Below are 24157 nucleotides of genomic sequence, written 5' to 3'. Positions count from 1 at the left end.
AAACGACTTGTAAACGTTAAATGAAATTAATTTGTCTGAAAGTGATATATGACGGTCATTAACTAGCCAACAACTAGCTTAACTTTCGGAATTTCAACAAGCCTTTTCTTTAATAGTCAATTAACAATTTGCCACCCTGAAGTTATAAACTTTATACTAAACTTAATACTTTATACTATAAAGGCTAATGGAATAGATAGTCAATGAATATTCATAAGTAACATTAGAAAGTTAATACCCACAATAATAATTCATTATCATTGATAAATACCTACCTTTGGCACTTTGCAAGATCAAGAAAAGTTGAGTAAAACACACAGTTACATAATAATTTATTTAATCTTAAGACATATGCCGAAACAAGACTATTAATTCTAGTTTTAATTTATTTAAGCGCTGTTTTACAATACCACTGGCAAAGAAAAGTCACCAAACGAAAAATCAGGGAAAACCAAAGGAAAGTAAGAAATTCTCAAAAATTCAAAATTTGTTTAGAAAGTGTATTTTGGATGATCAGAAAGCTTTTTCCGTTTTTCTTTTTCTTTTGGCTGAGAGTGTGTCGATTGCTGATCACTGATTACTGAACCGCTTACGAGTAAGTACAGTGCAGTACATACGTATCTTTTGCTTAACGCTCTGTACGAGTACGAGTATCTGGATGTCTATGAATAAATTCGATGGTGAGAGGTCGCTTGCGATGTGTCTGTAACATCCTCCTCTATGGGCGTACTTACCGAAATAGTTAGTTGGGAAAAATCAGAAAGGGGGAATGGAAAACTTGATACCGCGAAGATAGTTATATGTGCGTGTGTGTGTGTGTGTATATTTTTGCACTTCTGCAACTTGTTGTATTTTATTCACAATAATTAACTTTTTAAAAAAGAGAATTGCTAACGCTAGATTAAAATTCACTAAACAAACTATAATCGAACATAATCATAAACATAACCGATATTTAGACTACAACTTATCGAGGGTTTAGAAATAATAATAATACAAGAACATGAATAAAGCAGTTTTGGGGGTGTGGAGGGGGTGTGAAAATCATCATCATCAAGTTTGTATATAGGCTAATCATACACATGTAATGACAGGCATAGGTGTAGTGGTTGTAGGTTTAGGTGTATATAGGCATAGGTATAGGGTTCTCTAGCATATATAATATAATGCTCGGGGGCAAAACATTAACAAAATCGATAATTACACAACACAACTAAACTTAGACTTAATATCAGGATCAAGCGGCGGTCGATACACATGAAAATATATGTATGCATATGTACGATTACTATATATATGTACTATGTGTAAGTTATATAAGTAGCTGTTACGGTATGCTAATTACTTCTCGTCCTCCTCTTCGACATCTCCCCATCTCCAACATCTTTTTCACACTCTCTCTTACATCACTCGCTCTGCTCTCTCTCTCTTTACATCAATCAGTAAAATGTACTTTTCTCTTTAGTTTTTAGTTTTTCTTTTTGTTGCTTTAGCTTTACGAGTAGTTTTTTGTTTTAGTTTTTAGTTTTAGTTTTCGTTTTAGTTTTAAGTTTAATTCGAAAGCGACTTCAACTATGGAGTAAACATGCACACACTCATTGAAATTTCGTTTGCTTCTTACGATTAACCATTTGCTAAAATCGAATTCGAGTTCATATCATACAAATATTGAATATCTCTTGCTTATCAGCCATATATATAATTCTGGTTTTTAAATTTAGTTATCGAGTGCTTGCTTCGCCTGGGAAATCAGGGCGATGTCTTAGTTTATATACAGGAACTTAGAGGGTATCAAAGGACACGACACGACGAACATTACACGACAAAATTTATCCTAGACTGCGGAGTGTGAGTGTGTGTGTTAGTTAGGTGTTGAGATGGGAGAGGGGCTTCGATCCGAAAAAATTGTTAAACAATTTTATTTTGTTTTTAAGAACATTTTATCTGGGTCTACAATGTGCTCTGCTCTGCTCTGCTCTGCTCTGCCTAACTCTTAAATGGATAGTTTATGGTAAAATCTACTACTCGAACGCGTTTGTCATAATTTATGCGGGATTATATTCACTGACGTTTAAGTTTCATATATATATATATATATTCATATTCATAATTTATAGTTCGGAAAATTCATAGTGCTCGCCTAGTTTAATGAGAGATAGAGAGAGCGTACATATACATATATTTTCGTACAGTTGCCAAGTTTCAAGTGCATCTGCTGGATCATCATCTTACGATCGTATCTATATATTCATCTACCGAACTAAGCTGCATTATCGTGTTGGGTTGTGGGTTCTACATCTGGTAGATCCATAGAGCTGACTTAATAACTAACTACGTGTCCATCATCCATCCGGTTGGTCACTCATCAGCGACGCCTGCGCGCATCTGGGCAGCTGCTTCTCCTCCTCCTTCTCCTTCTCCTTCTCCTTCCTACCTCTCTCGATATCCGCATCCTAGAGATCTCTTTGACTTTCTTTCTTTTTGTACAATTCAACCGAGTTGAGCTCGGCCTGGCTGGAGTCTCTATCTCTAACGTGGGGCTAACATGGAAAGTCCATGGCCAGCTCGTTTTTGATTAGATGATGATGGTTCGGATCGGAAATGGGGTTGGGATTCGAGTTGGGATTAACCGAACTCGGATTGGCTAACTGCTAGTAGGTGGCAAAGCCCATGGCGCCAGCGCTGCTGTTGTCCAAGGGTCACTGGTGCATCTTGGCGGCATGATGTCCCATGTTCAGGCCAAGATTCAGGTGGTGGCCGCTATGATGCTGCTGTGTCGGCTGCGAGTGGTTGTGGTTGCTGCTCGAGTTGTTGTTGTTATTCTGCTGATTGGCCTGGCGCTGTGAGTTCTTTTTGTTCTTCATGCGTCGATTCTGGAACCATATTTTGACCTACAAACAGGAGATATATCATTAAGAAATCAGATCTTCAGATCCTTAACTATCAATCACTTACCTGTCTCTCTGTCAGCTGCAAGTTCCTGGCCAGTTCCCAGCGTTTCTGCTTGGAGACATACGCATTGAAGAGGAACTCCTTCTCCAGCTCCAGGGTCTGGAACTTGGAGTAGGGCTTCCGCTTTTTCCTTACAGACACCTGACCGGTCCACTCGTGCAGTCCAGGATTGGGTGTGCAAGGACCCACTGCACCCACAGACAAGCCACCAGAGGCTCCTGAAAAACAGCATTCAATTTAAGGGTTAAACTTTGGGTTTTACTTTTTTTTATCAGAAACTGCGGGTGGTCCGCTGCTGTTATTGTTGTTTTTCGGTTTTGGTTGCAATATCAGATCGTTAAGTTTATAGAGCAATTAAGGAAATTGTTTAGCAATAAGCGTTATACAAAATTATTCAATTCAGCGTTTATGGGCACTTAATTGGTGCGGTACGAGGAGCGGAGCGGAGCTCCCAATTGGCATGAGGCCCATATTCACACCCGAATGGGCAACGCCTAATGAATACATTCGTTCACGCTCATTGGTTGCCCCAAATGAAGCGATTAATTTGATGTGGAAATAAAGTGACAAGTTGGATTTATTTTTATTTAAATGATAGAAGAGAGTGTTTAAATATTTAATCTTTTTTTTAGTTATTAAATTTATCTACCATCGACTTAAAGTTCCTGTGAGACCTTCTCTGTGATTGTAAAACTGCCTGTTAAGGTTGCTTCTCTGATATATTTACTATTACTGCCGGGAAATCCCTGGGAAAATACTCTTCAGACTCTTTGAAAACTTCTGAATGATAAGACACGAACATAAGCAGGCGGCAGCCCCCATAGAATGCACTTCCAACGACTTTCACACCCACATTAAGGCGTAACGCTAGCCAAATAGGTAGAATCGATTTATGGCCTGTTTTGCACTGCGCTAATTGAACGACAAACTTGCCGGTTTCGCAATTCGCAATTCGTTATTACAGCCGATACGGTGACAAAATGGCAAAACAACAACAGCAGACGTTGAATGCACTGAGAAAAATCTGTTATCATTTTGAACTTTATGAGGGAATATGCAAATTTGTCATATAAAAATTGGTTAAATTTCTTAGACTTTTGAAATTGAAATGAAAATAAATGAAAAATCAAATTTCAATCCAAAATGATTTATGTTTTGCCCATTTTCTATGTTTTTCTAATCAACTTTCAGTTAGACTTTCATGATTTCTTGACTTTTTAATAAAAAATTAATATTTTTATATACTTCATTTTTTTTTAAGATTTCCAAACAATTTTTGAGAAACTAGAATAGATTCCTTTGAAAATCAAAATTAATTTAAACTTTCAAAGTTTATCTAAATTTCTTCCTGTGTTTTTAAGCTTATTCCCTCCCAAACGTGCTTCACTTCTAAGTTTTGGAGACTCACCTGAGCTGGGGTAGTTCTCGCTGGAATAGCCGCGCAGTCCGCCTGGCGAAGCATAGGTGGGCGGCTCATAACTGGACGTCGATGTGCCCTCGACGGACTGTCGGGCAGCGGCGCTCACGTGGCGCTCGGCATCGTTCATGTAGGCCGCCGCCGCCGCATTCTGATCAGTGCGGTAGTTGGGCCAGCACAACTGCTGAAGAGGAAAGAAAAGGGGTTGGGTTGGAATTTAAAGTTGTTTATGACACAAAAAGTAAAAATAACTAGGATAGTGGGTGGTTTTGGGGTGTAACAACCTCGGACACTTACCGAATACTGGGGGTCTGGATAGGGGTAGGGAAAAATGTGCTTGCGGTCATAGCACCCTGTAGAGGCGTAGTTTGGAATTTGGTGGAATCCCTCATCGGCGTAGCCCCAGTGCGCCGCTTGATGACGCTTGACCGCGGCCGAGGTGTCCGTCTCGAAACCCGGACCGGGCCTGATGGCGGGTATGTGCAGTGGCGCTAATTGGATGGACATATTGATGTCTGAAAGTAAATGGAGATCGCGATTTGGTTGCCATTAGTATTTGTTCAAAGTCAGGTAAATCTAAAATTAACGACTGCTTGTGATTGCTTATATTTTGACCTCTCTCACGGGCTACTTGACATTTGCTTCCTGAGTTTTCTTTCTATGTGAAAATGTAGATACAAATTAAGTAGTTTAAGGTTATAGCTTTTTATACAATTTGAATACATTTTTTGGGAGCCATGAAACTGCAGCAATATTGTATTTTCCTAATAACAATTTTATCTTTTATTATTGGGAATTAATCTTATTTATAAAATACATTTTTAAATAATGAGCAAAGTAAGGAATAATTAAAATTACAGACGAGTATATATCCTCTAAAAATATTTCCAAAAATATAAGCAAACCAAAAAATAGTTTACAAAACATTTTTGGAAATAGACAGAGAGTCTATCAAACTTAAGAACAAGATTGAGCTAAATCGATAAATAAAATAAAATTGAAATTTTTAACAAATATTAAAAATAAATATTTTTATATATAGTTTTTTTAAGGAATTTTAAAGTTTGAAAAAAGGAAATTGGCAACAAGAATATTCTTATTAAAAAGTTTTATGGTTAGAACATCTTTTGGCCCAAAGGGAAGAGAATATATTTTTTCCATTTATCAAATAAAAGCCGTGACGATTCCTAGCGGAGGTCAAGAAAACCCTTATCAGCCTTTCCAAGCGTGCTGAAATCAAGAAAACTGGAACACTCAAAGCAACTGCGACACAAATTGAGGAGTGCAACGGCCCTGTACCCAATTTCGAAACGCCAAGATACAAAAATATTTTTCATTTAAAGCAAAGAAATAGATTTTCCTAAAGAGATTTCCCAAAAACTGTTAGTTTTCTAATAGGAAAATCTCCCCCAAAAGTAGGAAATATTTCTGGGACCTCACCTTCCTTCTGCGAACTAACACTGGAGGGAGAAACACTCGCCGTGGTCGGCGCAACGATCTGGGTCTGGCCAGGAGCAACGGCAGCATTCTGCTGTTGCTGCTGCTGCTGGAGATTCGCGGAGACGCCACTGGCAACACTATTTGGGGTTTGCTGCTGCTGCGGAAGTTGCTGATGGTGGGGCGATGTGAGATGTTGCTGCTGTTGTTGTTGTTGTTGGGCGGAGGGTCCAGTGGGTGTTTGGGCGGGACTAAGGGCGCCGGCCACCGGTGTTGTCGCCAGCTGTTGCTGTTGCTGCTGCTGGAGCTGCTGCTGCTGTGGAGCGGGGAGATGTTGCTGCTGCACGGCGACAATTGGCACAGGCGGAGGATCCTCGTACATGACCGCATGCGTGGGCGTGGAATGTGTGGTGGGCGTTGACTGTTGTTGTTGCTGCTGCTGCTGCTGCTGCAGCACGGAGGAGGGCGAGGAGGCGACGACTGAATGTTGCTGCTGCTGCTGTTGCTGTTGCAGGTGGGGATGCGCGCTGTGGTGATGGCTGGTGGTGTGTAAAGGCTGAGGCAGGTGGTGGTGCGCATGATGATGCAGTTGCTGCAAATGCTGCTGCTGCTCCTGCAGATGTTGTTGCTCCTGCTGCTGTTGCTGTTGCTGCTGCTGTTGTTGCTGCTGCTGCTGTTGCTGTTGCAGGTGGTGTTGCTGCAGGGCGGGCATGGAGGGATGCGCCTGGGGATGCGGATGCGGGTGGGCGGTGGGTACGTGGGTGTGGGTGTGTGTGTGATGCCCCCACCACGCCCCGGCAGCGGCGTGCGACCCGACTGCCGAGACATCGTGGGGGTCGTAGAGAGCGCACGCCAGCGGGATGGTTGGGGTCTGGGGGAGGGGTGGAATATTTACGGTTATCTTGGACGCGTTGCACTCGAACTGCGGCGGCGAGGGTTAGGGCGGTGCAGTGGGGTCGATCGCCTCGACCCACCGACCAGTCTCTGTTTTTGTCTCTTTCTGTCTTTTTTCTCACTCCCTCACTTGATGGTTTTTTAAATTTTTAAAATTTCTTGTAAATATTTTTTAGTAGCTTTTGATTTTGATTTTTTTTTTCTAATATCCAAAGCAGTTTTTGGCTGCCCCTTTTTATTTGCGTACCGCACACGCACACAGACGTCTGTCAGCGGTCACACGCACACGCCGACTTACTCACACACGCACAGTGCCCGAAGAGAGGGCGAAGAGAGTCACTTTGTTGTTGCACAGGGGATCGAATCAGTTTCGGTTTCACAGGGTGTTCGCGGCAGCCAGAAAGTCACGAAATATTTTCGAATTGGCTTTTTTCAGTTTCCTTTATTTGGTTATTCCAATTTTCCAAAACAATTTTCCAATTTTCTTATTTTCTCTTTTGCAGCTTAAAGTTTTAATTTTCACTTTGTTTTCTTTTTGGTTGGTCTTTGTTTTTAGTTTTTCATTTAATTTTTTATAATTATCATAAATAGTTTATTATTATTTGTGGGGCCTGCAGAAGTTGTTGTTGTTGTTATTGCTGCTGCGGCTGCTGCTGCTGCTGGCGTTCGCTTTTTATGTTGCTGGTCATAAAATTTGATTTTACGACCAAAACAAACAATTAAACGCAATGTTTGCAACAGTTAACAAAAATGTTATTATTTCTCCTAACATCGCCGGGGGACTCGCTGTTTTTTATTTTGACTTTGATTTTGATTTCAGCTTTTCGGTTTTTATATTTTTAACGACTTTAAAAACGTTTGCGTTTTATTTTCTGATTGTTAATTCTCAGGTTGTATTTTTTGAACCGCGCCAGCGAAAGACTCCCAGCTGAATGGACGGCGAATATGAAATCGCTCAAGTCCCAGTCCTCGGACGAAGTTGCAGGGCCGCTTGTCTTGGGTGCTGTTTGGCGTTGCTGTTATTGGTGTTGTAGCTGTTGTTGCTTTTGCTGCTGGACGCCCGCGCGCCTTCCAACCGAACAGAGCGAAGCACAAATCTACACTGACAGGCAGCAAGGCACGGCGACAACATATCGCTGGCACACCGACAACACAGAACCAGAAGCGGTGGCGTTCTCTCGCACTCTCTCTCTCTCTCTCTCGCCTTAAGAGTCAAGAGGCCAGCACAAAAGGCAGCGGCGCCAGCCCGCTTCAGTGTGCATATGTGTGTCTCCCTGTCCGTGTGACTCGAAAGAGAGCCCGGACATGCGCCGATGTTGCTGCTGTGCCGTTGATGTTGCTGCTGCTGCTGCTGGTGGTGGTGGTTGCTAAGTTGCTAGCTGCTGCCTTGCTCGTGCTCGTGCTCTCTTGTGGCGCGTTATGCACACGTACACTGTATACATCATCCGTGTGGATCCCAGACTGAATGAGTGTTTGTGTGTGTGTGTGCTTGAGAGGGGACAGTCAAAGAGAGTTCTCAAATATTGCTCGGGGGGAAAAAATACCACTTTTTCAACTAGCCAGTTTGGTAGAAAAGATGGTATCGCCTTTGGACTAGGACTGGCTCTGGAATTCGCTGAGCTCAGCAGGTGCTCCAAGTCACCGAGGGTCATCGAGGGCGAAACACACACGCACAGTGTACGTGTGAAGGCCTCTTGCTCTTTGGCAAAAACAAAAACCAAAATGCTCTCTGACTCACCGCTCTTATTGACCGTTTTTGGGGGCTGATTTGAATACTTAACACGCGCGCACCACAGCGCCATCTATGGCCGAGATTTGGGATGGGTCTCGGGGGCAAGGAGGCGTGGTAGGTCGCACACGACATTGTATGTAGTTAGTTGGCGCTTTTTTTATCGATTGCCAAGCAGCAGCAAGACTCAAGATAAAAACAAAACAATGTTCTCCATGAGGATCCCAACTAATTAATCCAGTCATCAAAACGAAAGTGACTAATTAATGTTAATTAGCTAAACAAATACATGCGTGCGCCAGCTCAGTGAGCAAATTATGACAGAACAATTGTCAAGAAACCCTTGGACTTCTTTTCACCCCTATATCTTCTACTCCTCTAAGGAACTCTTCGAGTTTCCTTCCCTTTCCCGCTTCGAACGGCAAACGGCAGTTGCCAAATTTAACGCTGCAATGGACAATTATGGGAATTTTATGGCAATTGTTGGCATTGCAAGAAAAGCAAAGAAAAGGCGCCGAGTTGAGGGCACAGAAATGTTAACAAATCGTAAAAAGGACGCCACCGGAAGAACTCTCAACCCGTTTGACACCAAAATTGTATGTACAAACGCATAAAAATCCATCCTCGGCAATTACAATAATAGATTTATGCAAGGGTTAAGGAAAATGTCGGATATCAAGTTGAATATTATAATTTCTTATATCCAAACAGATGTGATAACTTTCATTTTGAATATTAAACAGCCTATGTATAGTGATAGTGATAAAACTGCTTTGAGTTACAAAAATGTTTTAAGAAGTCTTAACAGCTAATGGGAACAAAATAGTTTTTTGCTAAAAACGATTATGCTAACTCGTTTATGAAAATTATAGATATTATGGTTCTTAAATTCATATTTTATTCTTATCACTTTAAAACGAATACTCTGTTAATTTGTTTTTAGTTTATAGATTAAAGGATCTCTTAAAGTGCAACCTTTAAACGATTCTTCTTTTAAGTTTGTTTATGGTTTAAATGACTTAAATTTTAAGTATCAGCAAAGATTTTAATGCTAAAAAAACCAATTTAAGAATAATAAAATACTTTTTAATAATCTATAATATCTGAAGATATATTTCTTATTTATTTTGTATTTTTATTTCATAAATTAAATTGATAAATTTACTTATGTTTCCTATTCTATCTTTCTAAATCCTATCCTTCTAACTATATAGATTTTAGTTCCCCCTTTTTTATCGTCGAAATTTAAGCAATCACCTCTACGATCTTAAAGCTATATAGTACTTATCTCATCATACAAGTACATATATTAATCAGTTGAAACTCTTACCTGTAGGATGGGAACCAACGCTGGTGGGAGAGATGCTCGCCGCGGTCGGCGCAACGAGGTGGTTTTGGCCGGACGCCACCGCTGATTGTTGTTGCTAGAACGGTGCTTGGTGGGTCTGCACCGCTTGCTGCTGAATCTGGGAGGGATCTACTCCACCGATCTGCTTTCTTCCAGAGTTAAGAACTGCAAAGAAGAAAAGATACAAAAAAGTTGAAAACTAAAACATCAATAAAGGCCTGTTACAGCGAGGCGCCACTCATCATGGCCCTGGCCATTTTCCCAGTTCTGTGAGAACAAAAAAATCAGGGAAGAAGAGCAAGAGGATGACCGAGTTTATGGCCGGCGCAAACGTCTTGTTTGCATTTGACACCGCGCAGGTAATAATGCAGGCTAAACTGGCAGCCAACCAGGGACGAGGCAGGGCAGTGACAGAGTGGCAACAGGACGCAGGATGAAGGATGCCGCGATTTCCCGCAGGGACAGAGGGCTCAAGTCGTTGCGGAAGTGAGCGCCGGTCGCCGGTCGCCAGAAAACGGGAAAGGGAAAGGGAATGGGTCAAAGTCGAAGTCGAAGTCGGAGTCAGTAAGACAAGGAGACACGCAGACAGCAGCGACAGACAGCCGTCAAACACGTCGTAAAATTTGTTTCTCGTTTCGCATTTGCATTGTGCAACACACAAGCACACACACACACACACTTTGGATCTCCCAAAGGCGGTGTCAGGGTCAAAGTCAACTCTCCTGCCCTTCGAATGTCTGCTGTACTTTCATGCCCAACTGCACTCCATCCCGTTCCAGTGGAAGAACCGAGGAACTGAGGAGCAACTGGCCCCATGTGTCCCTCAAGAGTTTCGCTTTCGCTTTGATCGCACTCAGTTCTCTCGTAAAATCATTTGACTGCAGTTCCTTCTGTCGGGAGGAAAATGAAAATGAAGGGAAATGGAAATGCAAACGGAAAATGGGAAACGCAAACGATTTGTTCGGAATAAAGTTGCCCAAGTGCTTGCAGTTTTTAATGCATTTTTCTTTTTGCAGGGCAAGAAATGAGATGATCGGGGGTAGGATTTGTATATTAGATTTAAGTTTGAGTTTAAAAATTAAAATAAAGTAATTATTAAAAAGATTTACAAAAGTTGTATGCAAAAATTGCGAGTAAAATGAAGCTATGAGCTTGCTTCTAGCACTTTTAGTTTCTTTCCTACACTAAAGGCATTTTTACTCCCATTCAGAAGCTCGAAATGGGATATTTTTGGCTCTATTTAAAAAGAATAAAACCCTTTTAAAATAATTACTTTTTCATAAACCAATACTGCCTGTCTGGAAGGCAATAAAACTTATGTTCCTTAACAATAATAAAAATATTTAAAAAAAAACAATTCGGTTTTCCATAACCCGATTCCCAAGATATCATTCCATTATCGTGGGAAGATCGTTCCAGTGGGTGTCGCAATTATCGTGAATAATTTGTATTTTTGTCACCAACAATAAAGCCTTTCATTGGCTTTGCCTCTCTTTTCTGTGTTTTTTGTATTTTTGAAGAAGAAATAGAGCTGTAGCCATAAAAAGAAATTCTTCCATTTTTAACGATTCCCGAATTTGAATAAGTTAATTAACAAAATTAATATTCAAATGGGTTTATGGCCGAAATGGCGGCTTATGGCTTCATTATGTTTGTCTCTACCCCGGTCCCACTCTCAGACTTGGGCTTAAACTTAAATTCGGACAACAATAAACCTACCACAAAATATATATAATCGTGTCTTGGACAAATTCACATGCAATATATGTGATGGGAAGAGAGAGGGAAGTTCATTGGCCAGTCGCCATAAAAATTTGGGTTGTTTGTTCGTCGACGGGTTCTTGGATTGCCCGGACTGGAGGAGATGCTGCGCCCGAATTAAATAAAATAAAATTAAATTCATGTTATCCAATTAGACACAGGGGTCCCGCTCTGCGATCGTTAATGATCTTTCTCCCAGCTAATTATGATACGTCTCGGCCAGATCTCTGGGCACCTTTAATGGCCCGGAGAATCTCTTTATTCTCGGAACCCTTTTTTTCTTTCTCTGGACCCGCCGCACACACACCGTTTTCCCTGTAAGCACTGGCTAAACGGAGGAGACGAATCACAGATATACACGGCCCGATTCCGTTTCCAAGTAAACTGAAAAACTAAGCTTGGATTGGATCGAGGCATGAGGTGACTTTGCGGCACATTTGTGACTTTTCCAAACAAGTTTTTCTCATTCCTGTTTTTTAGGTCTGTGATCGCTGTGTGAGGAAACGTGTTCTCGGAGATTCTTACGAAAAGAAAAAGAAGAAAAGACTAAGAACAGCCAGCCAGAAATTGGGCAACAGAACAGCCGACAGAATCATCCGAGCGAGAAATTCAAGAGATACAACAGATACAAGATACAAGATACACACGCACACACACTTTCACACACATATATAACGAACTCATCCATAATTAGAACAAAGAGCGGACGGAGCCGGAGGGGCTGAAAGATGAAATATCGTGCTGACAGCTTCCAAGCGAGACATTTTGTGGAAAGATGTCAGAGGCAGCCATGTATCTGTATCTTTTTCTCAAACAGAATCTGAATCCCTAAGATATATATACAAAATATATGTCGGTGGCTGCATGTTTTCTTGTTCTTTTTCGTATTCCCAACATGGCCACCGCCCCTTGCCCTGAATTTTCTTTTGGATTTTGTTTACCCAGAGTTTTCATTTTCATTTTCATTTTCTTTTTATTATTATTTATTTTTTTGGCAATGCATCCTTTTGGGACGCATCCATCCATCCATTGTTGCTGCAATTTATGATCGGCAATCGCTTTGTGTAATTATGTACACAAAATGTCATTGCTCTTTGTTGGCCGAGAAGTAATTGACTTTCCTGGCACATTGTAAGATTTTATGCCCAACTGTTTGTAGAACATCTAAGATCTGCCATAAATATGTCATCGGGTTGAGTGTATATATATAGTATATAGCTTTTAGGATTATGCTTTTAAAGCCGCTTTATTATTCTCACGAAAATCTGTTTAGCCAACTTGCCGGTCACCCTTTTGGCCCTTGTTTAAAAGGGTTAAGAACGAAGGTCAGACATTTATCAATTACAGGAGCACTAATTGAGACCCCTTACCTTTACTCTACTCCAACACACACACACACACTCCAGTTAAATGCGAAAATGCGGTAGCCACAATTAGCCATGATACCCCCTAAATGGCCATTTATCGTATCTGGCATTCATATAAGTTTAAGCACCTGAGAAAGTGCCGTGTCTGTACTTGAGCCATATTTGAGTACATTAAATCTAACTAGTTAACTGCCTTTTATTGCCAGCAAAGCGTTTTACGACAGACATATACAGAGCGAAAGAGAAAGAGCATGAGAGCGAGATAGAGAGAGAGAGAGAGAGGGCCATACACAACTCTTTGGCAAGTGAAATTGTATGTAGATTGCATTATATATATTGCAATAAAAATAAAAGTAAACACCCCTAAAATTAAAACAACACTTTTGGCCACTTTATGGTTAAGTCTGCGGTAGTGGAGCATGCAAGTGGCTTTGGCTCTTGGCGGTTTTTATGTTCGGAATTAAGTCGACGGAAAGTTGAAATGCCCGTGTCAGGCGTTTGACTTCTGCCACTCTTTAGTTTTCTCTGACTTTTAGTTGGCTATATATATACACGATACGTATATATGTAAAACTCCTTAAATTCAGGCATTACTTTCACCTTCGCTGGCAGACAGATCTCCTCTAAGTGACAGGAGGCGGCAGCGACCTTCGGCCAACTCATAAATTAAATAACAAAGGGCTAAGGGGGCGACAGTGGCGGCCATAAAAATAGACACACAGTCGCGCTTCCGTTTCCATTCAAATTCCGCTCAGTGTTGGCCAAAATCGAGGGCCATAAAGTGGCCAAGTCTGCTGAACTTGAACCACATGCGCGGTAATTTTGGTTTTAATGGTAAAATGGCAGGTACTTCTAGCCAAGGTTCTCACGCTTCTTTCTGGCCAAATCATAGAAGCCCAATAAGACAATCGATCCTTAAGCCATTGATGCAGTCGCACCTCTGGTTTGGCCAGCAGCTTTATGGCCCAGTGGGCCAAAGTGTTAATTGCCCCGCTCCACTTCACTCCAATAAGGTGTTAATACCATGTTTATGGGCATTAAATTGGCCACCAGTTAAAATTCCAGCAAACACGACGAGACACGAGTTATGATGTCGTTAGGCTATTTGATGGCGTCTCAGCACATCCCAGCACATATTTGTACCCTGCCATCTGGGAGTGTGATAAAAGAGAGCGACCGGGGATTTTTATGGCGAATTAATTGTTGTCGCAGAACGAGAAATCCCCCTGAATCGGCCAGAGATTTGTGCCTAAAACCTATATAGTTTCTATGCAAATTTGCCAGGCGAGAGGTTTTTCTACTTTTCAGTTAACGAAATTGAATCGCCGCCGCCGCCTTACTCCATAGCTTAGCCTAAAAGCCTGGACATAAAACCCAGTCTGTGCTGAGAGAAAAAAATAAGTGAAATCATCAATTTTGTTTTTCCAGCTAAAGAAAATTCCCAGCGGGGGATGGAAACTTTGCTACATTGTGTTTCTATTTCTTATTTGGAATTTTCTTTCCCGCTTCCTTCACTTATCCTCTTTTTTCTTTAAAGGCAACTCATCCTCATTTACATAAGCATAATTTCCACACAGAATAGTTACATAGCTAAGCAGCCACAAAGAGATACATACATATATATATATACATATAGCATGAGATATAGCCAGAAGCACCCCCTTCGCTGCTCCTTCTATCCACGCTTCTGACATGCCTGCCAGCCAAAGTCAGCAAAATATTTATTCAAATAGCGTGCGCGTCTCTCTGGCTCCCTAAAGGTTAATTTCAGTTTCGCTACATCAACGGCCTCCGCGCACCCGCACCATCGCACCACCCACCCACACAGCCGCCCACTTCCGCTGGCTGTCAGAGTTTTCGGGCCAAAACAACCCCCACAAGAACGACAGGCGGTCGCGATAAGCAAAGTCGAAAGCATTCAAGGATAAAGGGAAAGCATGGCAGGGAGAGACAGAGCGAGAAAGCAGGGAAATGGGAGCAACAGAGAGAGAAAGAGCTATTACTGGGGGGTTGGAAAAGTGGGCGCCAACGCTTGAGGACTGCCGGGAAAAACAACACGAACCACCCCCAAGGACCAAGCCAAGGGTAGCCGAGTTTGAAAACACTTTTGCTGACGTTGTCGCTTGCTGAACACACAAACACACACACACCCACACATCGACATACACACACAAACAACACACCCACGAAAACAAGGACGAAGGATAAGGATGGCAGTGGGTGGCTGGGCTGGAATATCGATTTCTCTTGGGTCGTTGCCTGCACTCAATGAGTTCTCAATTTACTTTGTGCCATCGCATCGCCTTTGTACTCCTCGTACATACATATAGATTTTTGTATCCTTCAGATACAACGCCAGCCAACAGTCCTGGCAAGTGGAAAACTCAGATACCGATGGGTTGGGCCACATCGAACATCCATTAAGGCATTCCTGCACAGCGAATGACAACTGCCAGGCAGACATTATTAATTGAATTATAAATTTCACATTTTATTATTGTCTTCGCTCAGCTGCAGGTTGCCTGCGCCCCTCCTCTCCCCCGGAAAACTCTAGACTCTAAAGACGATACCCCAGACTACGTGATAAGCCTGAAAATGTTAAAATGTCCGCCTCTCCCGAACAAAAAAGATATTCCTCTTTCCCTCGATTCTGTGGAATTCCTGCTGACTAATATGGTGAGGACCTCAAGCTAATTTTCATTTGGGTGCCCGGGAAAGGAGGGGAATAAGTGATGTACAGTGGGGCAAATACGTTAAAGAGCGTTTTATTGTTTGGTTAGGAAAGAAAGAAACAATCTTATCAACTTAATTTTTTAGGCTAAAGACATTTGTTTTCAATTTACTAAGATTTTTAATCAAAAATGTTTTTAAATGATAAAAGTTTGCTAGAAAATGACTTAAAAATACATAAAAAATTTTAATAAAATATTAACAAATCTCTCAGTCCTCAGAACTACATCATAATGATGCACGAAAATATGTTTCATTAAACCAAAATTATATCCCCATTTTTAGATAACTTTTTCCCCACTCACAACCACTGTCCGCTGAAGGGAGAAAATACCAAATTCCCCATTTGAGCGCAGCTCGATTAGCCAACAGAGGGGAAAAGACGAGATAACAAGTTGAACCGGTCCGTTGGTCCGCTGGTCCGCTGGTCCCAGTCCAACCGTCCGTCCATCCATCCATCCGCTTGCCCTCCCCCCGTCCAGCGGACAGACAATGAGAGGAGGAAAAAGACATGCGAGTAGAAAGCCACAATCAGAAATTTAATAATGGCTGCACAAAAGACAGCACGAAGCGCGTTGACGTGCACATATTTTATGGTTTTTATACAGGCACTGAGGCAGAGAGTACACCGTATTGGGTATCTGATATCTGGATGGTAGTACAAGTACACGAGTATCTGAGTATCTGACGGATGCACATGTTACGCCCAGACGGCAGGGGAGAAGGAAAGGTGAAACGCCGGCAATTGAAGCTGCCGAATGAAGTCATCGAAAATGGCCAACGGCGGCCTTTAACCTAAACCGAGGGGAAAGCAGGCTCGCCTGAGTTCACCTGCTCACCTGAGCCCGACCTCCGTCCTTTCGGGTGCCGTGATCCCTGATACCCAAACCCCAGATCCTCCGATCGTTAATATAGGCAGGAGGCCGAGTTGAAGTACGATTTCTGCCACCGATAAACCCTGGCAGCGTGTTTTCCCTCCGTTCTCGTTTTATTACTTCATAAGTGGAACTTGGCTGCTATTTTCTCGTTGTCGTGCACGATTTCCCCTTTGTTCTGGCGAAAGTCGTTAAAAAATGTTATTTTTTCGGATAAGCCACATACGTCGGTTACTTTTTTCTTATTTTGGGATCGGGTTTTGCGTTGGGAAAGTCTGCCAAACAATGGGAATAGAGTTGTAAATGTCAGGACTTTGAAATGCATTGCTTAATCGAGGATGCACCTGACTCTGACTCTCTCTCTGTGGCATCCATCCATATGGCGTCAGTCTGGTCCATCAGCCTCTTTAGATGCCACCGAAAATTAAAGGTAGTTATAGAGCTGCCTGGGTAATTAGCCCACTTGTTCGATTTCTCACGGCCATAAAATCAAATCACTTAAACTTTCAAATGAATTCATTTCCCCTTGTAATGGCCGACTGTGACACCGAAAGCCAACACCCAAGTGGTCAAATCCACTCATAAGCGAACTCGCTTTCCACGCTTTTGTGATTTTTGGCAATTGATTTAATGTGTCATTCATAGGTTTTTATTGCGACCGTTTTATTGCCGTCTTTAACTTCCGATTTACCACAATTGGCCCGCTCGGACACTGTGTCCTGGCTGAAACGCTGGCTGGTCCAACGCCCACCATCATAGCCACGCCCACCGGCCACAACAGGGTCCTCTCTGTGTGGGATCTTAACAGGGAAATCATGTACTCGCCGTACTTTACTTTATTTATTGCCATTTTTAATACCGCCCGCCTCGCCAGCCTGGACACTTTAACGCCCTGCGCTTGTCGCGAGAATGAGAATTGGGCGGTCCAAGGGGGCGGTTGGTTGGTAGGTGGTGGTGGACTGAAGGGCGGCAAGGGGACCAGGGCCAGACCACTTTATGTTACAATAATGCTCCCCCGACGCTGGGCGCAATCGAATTGTCTCGGCCATAAAAATCAAAAAGGTAATTCGCTCGGACTCGGAATCGGACTTTTGCATGGCTTCGATTCGGCGGACGCTACGGTACGCCCTTAATTATGGGGATATTTTATTTTATTTAATTTTCACTTACCAGTTTTTTATTGGGTCGGTTATTATAGGTTGTTTTTGTAGGTTAATTCAAGCTGTAAGAGAAAAAAGAGTGGTTAATTAAGGATTTATAAACTATTTAATATAAAAAAGTTAAACTTCGTGAAATTGGCTTTATGAAAGTATTTTTAATATTATTAATAGGCCTGTAGGTATTATTATTATTTTTTTTAAATTTTATAGAGTTTACATGTCTTCTTAAGTTATTAAATTATTAAATTCTTTCATAATTCATTTTAAAGTGTAGCTAACTTACTAAAAAATATGTAAAATATAAATATTGAAAAATATACAAAAATATTTTGTCAAACTTAAAACATTTCTGTATACTTTTCAATATTTTAACAAACTTAAAACATTTTTGTATATTTTTCAATATGAATATTTCCCATACTTTTAGTTAGTTTATTATAAATTATAAATTAAATTTTCAAAATTTAAAACTTAAACGAACTTTCAAGAACAACAACATGTTAATTCAATTTTAATTTATTTTATATATTTATTTTAATGTAATTTATTTAAACAAATTTAAAGGAGTTTAAAGTGGTACCAAAAGCTGATATGAGAGGTTTTAGAGGCACTGTAAACGAAAGTCCTTCTCCTTCTTCACGTCTCTAACCAAAAAAACTGTCTAAAATCTCAAATTTTATCAGACTTTAAAAGCCTTTCTTCAATCAAATGTTGTTAATCGCATCATTATACCTATATAAAGGTAAAAAATCCTTAAAAAAATCCCAAAAATAATCACAAATGATTTATTTATTAACTGTCATCGCTTCCTCTTCAAATCAGCCTGCCTAATATAGTGAATTTCCATTGCGCAACGTCGTCAAATAGTTTATTATATAATAAATTTCAAAAGAACGATTATGTCAGCCATCACTCTTCCCAAATTGAGATGCAGAACTCACCTCGCCTCGAGCGTTTCTTTTTCCTTTGAAAATTTCAAAATGATAAGAGAACCAGAAAAGATTTCAATAAAATCACTTGAAAATTTGTGGACTGGCGAGGGTAATAATAATTATTTAAATGAAATCGTCGAACTCATAAAATCCGTTGAGTAGCCGTCATTAAAATATCAGGCCCGGAATAAATTTCCAATGCAGTTATAAATAAAAATATTCCCGTTTGTGTTTGGACTCGCAAAGTAATGAACTTTTTCAACATGTAAGAACTTAAAATTCCATCATTTATGGCCACTGGTCAGCAGTATGGTTAAAGGGAAAGGCATTTTAAATTCGAATGACCCGCACACACACTCGCCCGCACATCCTTAGGGATCTCTTTGATTGAGATTTAAGTTATCTTATTTTTTGTTGGATTTATATTTTGGTAAACAGCAGTATGATGTTTATGATGATTAAGCCAGACAAAGATTTATTCGACGAAAACGCGAACGCGACATGCGCATGCGATAACGACTCCGAAATTGTTAGAGAGCAACTAACACTAAAAAATTAAATTCAATATTTTGTTGTTTAGACAAAGCCCCAGCTGAAACGAAAACTGACGCGAATGCGAACGCGAAGAGAGCCGATCTCCCAGACCCGAGTGCCAGCAGTCCCAGCCATGGGCGGCCAAGACGGGGGCTCCGGGGGGCGGTAGCTCTGTTTCACACAAAACATTTTCTTTTTTGTTGGTTTTTTTTTTTTTTTTTGCTTTTTACATAGTATTATTTTGGGTTTTATGGCCTCAAACTGGCAGACAGAAAGAGACACAAAGACGCGAACAAGTGAACATTCAAATGGGATCTGAGATCACGGAGTGAGGGGTTCTCTTTTTTTGGTCTTTTTTTTTCTCCAAGGAGGAGAAGGGAGGGAAGAGCAGCGATCACACCGCCAAAGTTCAAGAAGTATATTTTTTTGTGTGTGTTTTTTTCTTTTTTCTGTTTGGTTTTTTACATTCGCGTTGCTTCCCTTAATTTTTAATTATAACATGCTGACTGCCAGTGTGTGTGTGTGTCTGTGTGTGCGGCCATTTCAAAAGACACATACAGTTACTGTTGTATGACAAACCCATATAGCATATAGCTTATGGCTTATAGCGCATATATACTATATAGAGCCAAGTATTCGTGCAGTGCCCATTAAGGCCGCACGAAGGCAAACTTTGCACATCTCAGCGGACTTTGCGGTTGGTTGGAAAAGCGGCGGGCAAGCGTTGCGTGAAAAGTCGCAAGGAAAAGCCACACCGAGATAAATCACGCGATAGCAGTTCAGGGATTTTTAATTTCTTTTTGTTTAACAGAGATTTCCTTATCTAAAAAATGATTATTTTTAGGGTTTTAGTCGAAAAATGTTGAAGAAAACTTGAAAAGATCTCATCTATCATATCCCCTCAGGACATTCTACTTGATAAAAGCAAAGTTTTGGACTTTCTAAACATATTCTAGATGGGTTTTAGAGATTCGGTTTGTAAGATCCTTTAGTAACAAGCAGCTTTCAATGACTTTAAACTCAGTGGAAACTCGTAAAATCAATCTCTCAAAGCTCTCAAAGAGTTTTCCTAAGAATGAAGCTGAAACACCCTCAAAATGCTAACAAATTACATCATTTAAGTAATATTTAAACTAATCCCAATGGTTTTGTTTATAAAAACGCAACGCAATTGCAGTTTTGAAGGCCATCTACGAACCCAGCTCATCTTCCATAAGATCTTAATATCTCAGTTAAATAAAATTCCCAAAATACACCGCACTGAAGGCTTTTTCTCAGTGATCCGAGCGGGCGGAAGGACCGCGTACTACGCGTCTACTTGATGGCCCATTCAGTTGGCCAAAAACTCATTTGCATAGGGGCCGGGCATTAATGGCCAGCGTTCTGGCCGATTCATGAAACCCGAGGCTCGTTTGAATGGCAAATAGACGGGCCATGTGCGATGTGAGATATCCCTCAGGCTAGATGGGAAGCTGTCTGCATTAACTTAATCCAAAGGCTAGTAACTGGTACTAGTACTGGCTGAAAGAAAGTCAACTAGCCAAACATCTAGCAACTGACAGTAAAGTGCGCTCTGTGACTGTAATTTGCCGGAGGGGGGTATTGTATGGAATCGTAAAAACGTCTTCGGCATCCTGATTCGTGCTACCAAAACCCGTTTGGCCGGCTCTTGGCCTGCCAATCAAATGCAAACCTGTTTCGCGTCAAGTGCGAAAACAGAAAAAAAAAACATAAACAAAAAGCAGCTTTGAAATTGCAACTAAACTGAAAATCAAGTTGAGCTTTAATTAAAAACCTGGAAAATACAATTAAAAAAAGTATACCCGTCAGCCCCAGTCAGCAGAGGCAGCCGCAGAGGCAGCAACCTGTGCAATTAACTATGGCAAAAGGGGGGCGGTAAGTCAAAGGGGCGGTCGGTTAAGAGGGGGAGCTCGAAGGCAGGCTGAAAGCAAACAAAATTGTAAAAAGTCTTGGCCAAGAGTGTTGTGTGTAATTGGCCAGCCAACTGGCAAGTGGCAGAGCCTGAGCCAGAGCCAGAGGCTGTATATCTATCTGTATCTCTGTATCTGTATCTGCTGGCCGTGAACAGTAATGCGGACACTGATCACTGGACAGCTGCCTCTCCTCTGGCCCCTCTCGATCGACGGCCTTGGAGGCTGATTGCCATATTACCTGCTTTTGGCCCTGGCGCAAGCAAACGAGAGGAGCGCGTAACGAGCGGCGGCTCTTTGCGTTATTCGAGGAGAAGTAATAAGCGTGTTTCATAAATTGAAAGCTGCCGCTGCCCCTGCCGCTGTGGCTGCCTTTTTGCCGCAAAACAAAACCAAGAAAACAAAAATTATTAAGGCAAGCGGAGAGAAAAAAAAACAGAAAAACAGAAAAAAACGCCATTTAGATTGCAATCTGGAAAGCGTTCGCCTCAAAAAATGGCCGTCGCACACACGAAACAAAAACTCGGCCATAAAACGCTTCAAAATTGCGGCTCTGAGCCAGAAAAAACCAAAAAAAAACAACAGCAGCAGCAGCGGCAAAAATAAGACAACAGAAGCAGCACACAAAAAAAAATGCGAGTAATTATTTTTATTAAAGGCAAGAAACAAAAAAAATAAAGAAAAACGAGCTGGCCAACAGTGGCTAACGATGATGACCCCTTGTCCCCCTTAGACTCGCCTTCGGCCACTTTCTGTGCTGGTTTAATTAAGCTGGTCACACTCCGAGGGGGGAAATGAGGTGGTGTATATAGAAGGGGAAGGGGTAATGTATCTACTGAACCCCTGACAAAACTCCTGATTTGGATTGTGGGTAAAGGAAAAGGTAATTGGCTGAGTGGCTAGAGGGCCTTGGGTTTTCATCCACTTTTGAGTTGGCAAAATCGATTTTTTGGGTGAGGTAAAACTCCATTCTGGGTTATATTTTATATGAGATCTTTCTTGACTTTAGATGGGACTTTAAGTCACAACTTTGTTAAGTTTTTTTGAATGAAAATCGTTTGTTAGTTCTTCCGTTTTCTTTAAAGAACTTTGGTAGTAAGATACACCTGCAGATACGTAGATTTTGGTCATGTTATTAGAGTTCATAGTTCCATTACCTCTCTAGTTTCTCAGTACTTGAATTATTCTTACTTTTCAATCAAGACAATTTCCATAACCTTTGATATTAAGAACCAACCATCTTCGTTTTCTGTGACATTTTACCCTTACCATGTCCCTGACATCTCATTTAACAAACCCATTTCCTCTAAATATTGAATTTCCCAACAACACTAACCCCGCACATGTTGCATTATCTAACTTGATCAGCCACCCTAGGCGAAAATCTGTTCATAAGACTCTAGATTAGCCAAAAGTCATGGCAATACAACACAAAAACAAATATCAATTGGGAAAATGCTCTCGATGGCTCAATCTCCGCTCGGGTAAAGAGGCAAAATTATTAGCAATGAGCGGAGGGGGAAAAAGTGCGAAACTATGCGGAATATGCAACTAAAACAACAGCCAATGGCAGCAATGTCGAAAGGAAGTTGAAAGCCAAAGTCGAGTTGAGAGGAGCAGCAGAAATAGCAGTTTTTCATCCATCATAAATAATGTTAAGCGCCACGGCTGAGGGAAAAACATGCACGGTCCATTAACTTTTTCGCAAAGTGGAGTGGTGCGGTGGTGGTGGTGGTGCGGTGTGTGGTGCGTGGCTTGCAGAGAGGCATACGCAGAGTGGTGCGTTGGAGATTCTGGCAACCACGTCATCACACGGAAAACAAAAAGGTTAACTAAAAAAGTAATCAAAATGTCAAGGAAAGTTCAAACTAAAACCTACTCCGATGTTGAATATAAAGAAGAAGTAAGTGGCAAGTAAGCCACAGTTTCCTAATTAAATCCCAAAATTCGATGAAGAATATAGTAAACCTTTTTCTCCAAGTGCACTCACTCGACCTCGACACCAAAAGCCACCGCGCAACCATCGATGGGCTGACATTTTGAAAGCTGCGCGAGATTTGCGGTCGGAGGAAATGTGCCGCAGTGAAAAGGCCAAAGGGAAAACTAGTTGGAAATTCAATTGTTACCTTCTTTTGTTTTTGGCAACATTTTCACGGACTCCACACTCGGGTAAATGTGTTTGTTAGCGGGAGAGCGGTAGTGTGCGTGAGTGCTAGGGCCAAAGGTTGAGCAAAGGTTAAGTGGTCTCAGATTGGAGCCCGCAATACGCCTTTCTGCTCTGATGCCCGGCTACTACTACTGGCGAGCAATTTCTTTTATTATTATTATTCATATTATTTTAATTACGCTCGCCCGCTGCGCTGCTTCCTTTTAATCTTAAGTGCCAATAAAATTAATTGTGGAGCGGTTAAGACGCCTAGGACTGTGCATTTAGTTACAAAGCGCTGGCCCATTAAAACTGCATCAAACAGTGTGACTCACACGGCGATCGAGTCAAGTTTGGAGCGTCTAAAGGTTAAGTGCACCGCTGGACCGCTTTTGGACTCAACGGGGACTAAGTCGATTGGAATGCAAACTAAGAGAATGATTTCAAATAATTGCAAAGGTATCCAAGGGAGCGGGATTTGAATGGTTTAGCAAACTTTTCCCGACGGCTAAATAGCTGTTTTGACTTACAGACTCTGTCTCTGAGGGTTCAGAAACCAAGGTATGAGGACAAAACTCTATACAAATGTGGATTTAAGCAACTCTTTTAGCTTTCCAAGCTGTTCACAGAATAGAAAGCAAAATGATTACTATATAGAGTCTATAGAAACTTTACCTTGGGAATTACTCTCACTTTTAGAACTGCAGTTTCTATCATAGATCTACCCAATCAGGCTTACACGAACTTCTTGCAAATATAAATAAATATATAAATCAAATATAAATAAATTTAAACTTGAGTGTTTTCCTTTCATAACTTTTTATAAATAACTAATTGATAAATTATTTAAAATAAAGTTTTCCTGACTTTTAACTAGCTGAGTGGTTAGACTAAATGAAAGTCTAACTTAAAATATTCAAACTTCTTCCATCAACCTAAACAAA

At 41.1% G+C, this 24157-nt stretch overlaps 1 protein-coding gene across 1 annotated transcript; it reads right to left on the bottom strand.

Annotated features, from left to right (window-relative positions):
• Positions 1-315: 315 nt before the first annotated feature.
• LOC108117234 (homeobox protein abdominal-B) lies at positions 316-7190 on the bottom strand. Its single transcript, XM_017229568.2, has 5 exons — positions 5810-7190; positions 4667-4884; positions 4361-4553; positions 2956-3170; positions 316-2891 (listed from the first exon to the last, which is right to left on the bottom strand). The coding sequence occupies exons 1-5, from the start codon at positions 6516-6518 to the stop codon at positions 2700-2702; spliced, it is 1527 nt and encodes a 508-aa protein (XP_017085057.2). The 5' UTR covers positions 6519-7190; the 3' UTR covers positions 316-2699.
• Positions 7191-24157: the final 16967 nt, after the last annotated feature.

This window comes from Drosophila eugracilis, unplaced genomic scaffold, assembly GCF_018153835.1.
Source record: "Drosophila eugracilis isolate 14026-0451.02 unplaced genomic scaffold, ASM1815383v1 contig_75, whole genome shotgun sequence".
NCBI classification, from domain to species: Eukaryota; Metazoa; Arthropoda; class Insecta; order Diptera; family Drosophilidae; genus Drosophila; species Drosophila eugracilis.
This window is presented reverse-complemented; position numbering and strand designations above follow the sequence as displayed.

Excerpts from the sequence above, each read along its gene's own strand:
- LOC108117234 (XM_017229568.2), bottom strand. The coding sequence starts at position 6,518 with ATGCCCGCCCTGCAGCAACACCACCTGCAACAGCAACAGCAGCAGCAG. Across the intron at positions 4,885-5,809 it reads TGTTAGTTCGCAGAAGGAAG|ACATCAATATGTCCATCCAA; the intron begins GTGAGGTCCCAG and ends ATTTACTTTCAG. Across the intron at positions 3,171-4,360 it reads CGAGAACTACCCCAGCTCAG|GAGCCTCTGGTGGCTTGTCT; the intron begins GTGAGTCTCCAA and ends GCTGTTTTTCAG.